Genomic DNA, 5,807 nt, shown 5'->3' with positions numbered 1-5,807 from the left:
GGGAGGAGGGGGTGGGGAGGAGAGAGAGGGCAGGGAAACATACTTTTATTCTTCACAATCTCCTTCTGGCATTCTCTTGTCCTCTATGAACTTACTGGACAGCCCTCAGGCTGTTGGGGAACAATCAGCCCTCAAGTCTTGTAGGTTTTGGAAAGAGAAGAAAATTTACTTTACACATAATGCTCCCTTCATTGCTGATTCCCTTAAAGCTTGGTACACCAGAAAGCTATGATAAATTTGAAGGTGAAACTAAGTGATGGTATGCCCCTTTCAAAAGCATATGGGATGAAGATTAAATATTTTGTTCCTACAGCTTGTTAAATCACTTCCCCTAAAAAAGTGCATTCAGGTAAAACTGAATTTTCTACTCTTTTTTTCTTTGTTTTCATTAGATCTGCTTGACCATAGATTAAGTAGGCTAGTTAGCAATTTAGTATCCACTTTGGCTTCTGCACAATTTAAGTTCAGCATAAATATTTGTTATTATTTCCCATTAAACACCTATCTCAAATACCTGCAATGAAAAAGCAGCAAGACTAACAATGGATAATGTTCTGGGAATTTTTCTTACAAAGAAGGTAGAAGACCTATTTGCATGCTCTCAGCTAGGGAAAAAACACTACATAGATAAAAGTCACTGAACTTGGTAGCTCTCCAAAGGTGCCTGAAGCTACCCTGTGGCCAAAATTAGGAAAGCACACCCAGCAGCAGACAGTCCACCATCACAACCAAAATGGAATACTTGCAGAGAAAAATGTTAGCAGAATGAAACCAGCACTGGCAGTGTAGTTTAACAAGCCTTTTCTGTATCTTTTATAGCAGCTTGCTCCATAAAAAATAAAGGAATCAAGAGGATGCATTAGAGAAATTAAAACTTATCTTGCTAAGTTACTTGTACATTCAAACAACCTTCATCTCCTACAAACAGGTGTGCTGGTAAGTTTGATTACCTGCCAAAGAAAGAAAAAAATCAAGGACTGTATAACATGTAACAGATTAGCACTAGAGGCATTTCTAGTATCCTAAACCATACATCTTATTTCATTTAACTGCTTCTGCACATTTAGCTGTACTTGTGAACAACAGGGATGTCAAGCCACTATTATAAAAGAGAAAAAAAATATTACCACTTTTTCCAGAATAAGTCAAAGAAAAACACAAAAACATTGAGAATAAATAAAGACAGAAGGTGCAGCCTTTAGAACATGTACAGTATGCATATACATTGATCTCCTGAAGTTCTCCTGATTATGTTTCAGAAGACATATTCCAGCATAACATGCTACCATAGTCAATCATTTTCAGAACGTGGCTAAAGGGTAAGATAAGATCACTTATCTACTACCATCACAGCCTAACCAGCCGCACAACACAAGATGACTCTCAACGTTTTCCGCCAGTACTACCAGGAACAAGGAAGTAAAGAACATTCTGCAAGACTTCAGCAAAACTGAGGATAAAAACTTACTGCAGATTATGAAATGCAGCTTTTTCTTCCAGTTATTTAAGAGTCTTTGAGAAAAGCCAGCGAAGCGGATTTCAAGGGACTTAAGTCTCTTTTGCAAAGCTTACTCAGGTTAGCCTCATTCCCTCATTTTATACTCATTCAGAACTCATTCATGATGCAGACTGTTATTGGAACAGGCACAAGTTAAGAAAAGTTGATTCTGAATTTCCTTGATGTATCGGTCCAACTTCCGGCTTCTGACAAATGCAAAAATTTGCCTCACTCATACAAGCACTGACATTAGTCAGTACCTCAGAATCCAGTACAAATGCAATAGCAAGACTGATTTTCACTTCTTAATATTACTGCACAGCCATCTCCATGGAAGATGTGCAGGCTCTAACCTACTATGACCTGCTCCTGACCCCAGTAATAAAAAACCTACTTCCGTACTTAGCAAAACAGTGAAAATTCTCCAAATACTAATGGTCTTGAAACTGCGTACACATAGCCTGACATACCTTGATAATGTAAGAGCTATACTACCATAGTTAAAAAAAGGCCATTTCACTCCAAAAAGAGAATGAGATATGTGACAGCATCAGCTTCAAACGTATGTTTAAGTAATTCCTTTTATTGATAGACAGATACCCCCAAAAGTTCAGAGCGTTTTTCAGCCCTGGCTTTGGAGGTAAATCTAAGAACACATCATCCAGGCTTATGCTTTATACGCCCTCATTTTCTTCCTACAGACACACTTGTTATCTGCCTTCAACAGTAAGAGACAATTACTTTTCTTAAGGTAAAGAAATGGCATAAGCTATCAATACTAGTGCACGTATTCCTTCTCTAGCCACCTCAAGGGGCTGAGAGGAGAGCAATCTAAGCCTTGCCTGTCTGAACAGAGACTTACACTTTCAGCAGAATTTTCAGGCTGCTGCTTCTTGAGTAAAGCCAGGATACTAAGACCTTCTGACAACCACTTGGCATCAATGTAATTTTTTTGCTACCTCCTCTCAATTCTCCTCTTCACAGTTCTTCTTCTTGCCTGTGCTCTGAACCCTCAGTGTCTTGGTAACTCATTTGTTGTGCCACTCTTTTGGTTTTTGTTTTCTACTGTTATGGCTATACAACTTAGAGAATTAATGAAAAGCAGAGAGTTACCTTAATCCTTGCCTAAAACTTCTACTTAGTGCATAGGCAGTCACAGCTGCTGCAACCTGGTAACTGTTGTAAATTTATTATCCGTAAAGGCTTATGTGCTACAGGTTGTTTTTTTTTTGTGGTGGGGAGGAGATGAAGGAAGAGAAAAGGACCTGTTTTAAGTTTTGTTTGACTCTTAGACAGTTTTATTTTCTTAGACTACTTGGAAGATTCTCAAGCTGCTACACTTCTTAACTGTTAAGGGTTAAGTGACTTACTCTACTGTCTTGGCCTTTTACTTCTGTACGCATGCACAGTACTTAAGAACAATCCATACCTTATTTGTAGCAGTAGCACTGGATCCTGGGACCACAGGCACGTTGGTCACTTGCACTGACAAGTAGTTATTGTCTACGAGGGGCCAAGCACCTTCCACTTTGCATGTCTGGAAGTGATCCTTAAAAGTCCTCAGGTGAGGATCACCAAACAAGCCACAAAATAGGTAAGTAGTAGTAGGAGACTTCTCCCCTCCACGATGTTCTCTGGCTACTGTGTGGCCACTGTAATTGCAGGGATCAGGGGTCACTTCAGGGTTGGTGGAGGATGTGGGTCCATCTTTGGAACAGTTTCTCTGGCTCATGAGGTCACTGATCCCAAGCACTGCAGAATGGTAAACTAGGTTTCCACGGCATACTTTAGAATTGCGATAGGTACAGGCAGAGTATGCCCGCAAGGCTTTGCAGAACTCCAAATCAAAGCCCTCAAGAGCTGAGTTTAAATGTGAAGTTGAGGATACAAAATCGGTGGTGCACTTTTGGATTCGACAAGGTGTTTGCAGCTGGCAGTCGCCTAAGCACAAAACAGATGGCAGAGAGAAATCAAGTAAACCTCTTAGATTGTAATACCCCATTCCACACCCACAGGCACTGTAGAAAACAACTCGAAGACAACTTACAGTGCTCCCCCATTGGGAAAACCCTATACAATAGAGAAAAAGGGGTTGGGAGGCAGAAAGACATCAATACAGATGATATCAAAGGCTGAGATGACCCATGCATGACTTAATCCACCACCTGATATTGCCTAGATGGAAATTAAGAGCACTAACTCCCGCCAAGCATGAGCTCAGCATTTCTTTCCAGATATCATGGTGATGATGCAATTCTACGCTTAAGTTAATCACTTAGTCAGTAAGCAAGTCTCCATTTAGCCTTTCAGTGCTTTACTCAAGTTACTGAACTTCTAAATAGAATCCTGCCCTTCAGAAGGATGCGGTAAGGGCAGCAAGCAATACAGATTTGGACAAAAACAGACTAACTGAAGCAGAAATCAGTTTCTCTTCTAGAAAGCAGGGTGGGGGGAAGGAGGGTAGGGAAGTGGGCAAGCCATAAATCCAGTTTGCTTTATTTCCCTGGCACTGCCATAGCTAAAGCTTCACCTCACTGCTTGCTTCCTGGGACTAATGAGGGAGAAAAGCCACAGCTGTCTGAAGTGCAAGTTGCCCGCTAAGGACTCCATGCACTGCAATAGCAGTACCTCTTAAAGTGTAATTAACACAAGGGGCAGGGAAACCCTCTCCCCACAAAAACCTGAAGTACTTACCAGATGTATGCAACAGGTACACAGTTCAGTTTACATGAACAAACCAGTTAGACCTTATCTGGTCACCTGATTTCCATAAAGAAAGCATAATTACCATCCCAGCAAGCAAACTGGAGTTTTACAGCCCTCTCCTCCACAGCTCTCACTGTCATGATCCGAAATCCTTCCAGATAAGATTCTCATGGCAGTTAGCAATGATCTTCTCCAGGTAACTTTTATACAAGAACTCACAAGGAGCAGAAATGAATCAAACAAGACTACACACTGGACTAAAGGAAACAGAGCCACACATTCCATAGGGTTTAAAACTAGGAGGACCGAAGGAGAGACCGCATTCCCTCCCATCCAAAGAGCTGAAAACAGCCATAACAGAAAATGGACCTTCATAAAGAATATGTGCAAGACTTTATGCAATAGCTGTCCAAGCACCCAAAAGTATCTAGTAGAAACATGCTGTGCTTATTTGTTCCTTTTATGGCCTATAAAATTCAGTTTGCATACATTAACAGGTAATTTTAAACTGTCATAGAACAGATTTTGAACACCACAAAAATGCTTACAGAGAAACGTTGAATTGTGGAAAAAAAAAGGAAAGTACAATATAGCTAACAGATACTCTTTTCCCTCCCCTCAAACCTTTCTTTACATTTCCCACCTGTTTTGTGTGTCCTCTAAAATAAGCGTGGGTCTAGTCTGAGTTTAACAGCCTAATTAAAATGTTCCTAAAGTCCTGAGACATGAGGAGTGGAAAACAGACTCAGTAGTAATGTAGCACTTTTCATTTTTAAACACAGTTGTTTTCTGCAATTCACACAGTGATGAAAGGATATTAGCAATTTCTTTGCTTGCCCCTTAGCTGACCCTCCTGTGAGTCACTTATTCACATGACTTACTCTGTATATCCAAACCATAAATTTGTAAGGGAGACATGTTTTGCCAGTGATGGATTGCTAACACAAGTCTCCTGTCAAAATCCCAAGACAGCACAGAATAGACGAAGACAGCCTCTAACCTACAGCCAAGTACAACCGTGAATTGTATGAGCACGCAGTAAGTTTCTCACTTGATCTACGTAGCTTTGCAAAAACACAGAAAAAAACCCCAGTCAAATCCTGTGTTTCCAGATACGCAAACAAAAAAGACCTATGCCAAGCGAAATGACACAGGCGACTTTCAAAGCATCAAAACTCTTCTTACATATCCTTTCAGTTATGGCTTGTGATAATATTTTAATCACATATAAGTTAGTCTAGCTCAGCAAGTCAGTTATCAAATAACCTAGTAACGCCTGCCCCTTGCAACTTCAGGAAATTTGCTTGCTGCTTTCAGTGGATTCTTGGTACAGAGAGGGGTGAAGGAACAGCGATTTGACTAAAATTGGGTGACCTCTCCCCACAATTCATTTCACTGAGACTACTGTAAACATATAAAAGCGCTCAAGCTGGAAACATTTTCACAGGCCTACAACTCGGATCGCTTCTGAGCTGAAAGCACAGACCACTTTAGCAGGCATCTGCAGCGTGCGGGGTACCTTTCCACCTTCTCCCCGGCCCCCAATCCGCCACGCAAAGACGAAGCACAGAGCAACAAGCAGTCCCCCCGCGTCCGCAGGCAG

General features: G+C 41.0%; 1 protein-coding gene across 1 annotated transcript in view; it reads right to left on the bottom strand.

The window, feature by feature from the left end:
• Positions 1-5,801, bottom strand: part of RGMB (repulsive guidance molecule BMP co-receptor b) — an 18,148-nt gene extending 12,347 nt beyond the window's left edge. The window contains exon 1 of the mRNA XM_009648637.2: positions 2,928-5,801. Coding sequence (XP_009646932.1) covers positions 2,928-3,500 — 573 coding nt within the window. The 5' untranslated portion in view covers positions 3,501-5,801. The remainder of the gene's footprint in view (positions 1-2,927) is intronic.
• Between the last annotated feature and the right edge of the window lie 6 nt (positions 5,802-5,807).

This window comes from Egretta garzetta, unplaced genomic scaffold (genome assembly GCF_000687185.1).
Source record: "Egretta garzetta isolate BGI_Z169 unplaced genomic scaffold, ASM68718v1 scaffold271, whole genome shotgun sequence".
Lineage (NCBI taxonomy): Eukaryota > Metazoa > Chordata > Aves > Pelecaniformes > Ardeidae > Egretta > Egretta garzetta.
The sequence above is the reverse complement of the archived record's forward strand: the minus strand, read 5'-3'. Positions and strand labels throughout refer to the sequence as shown.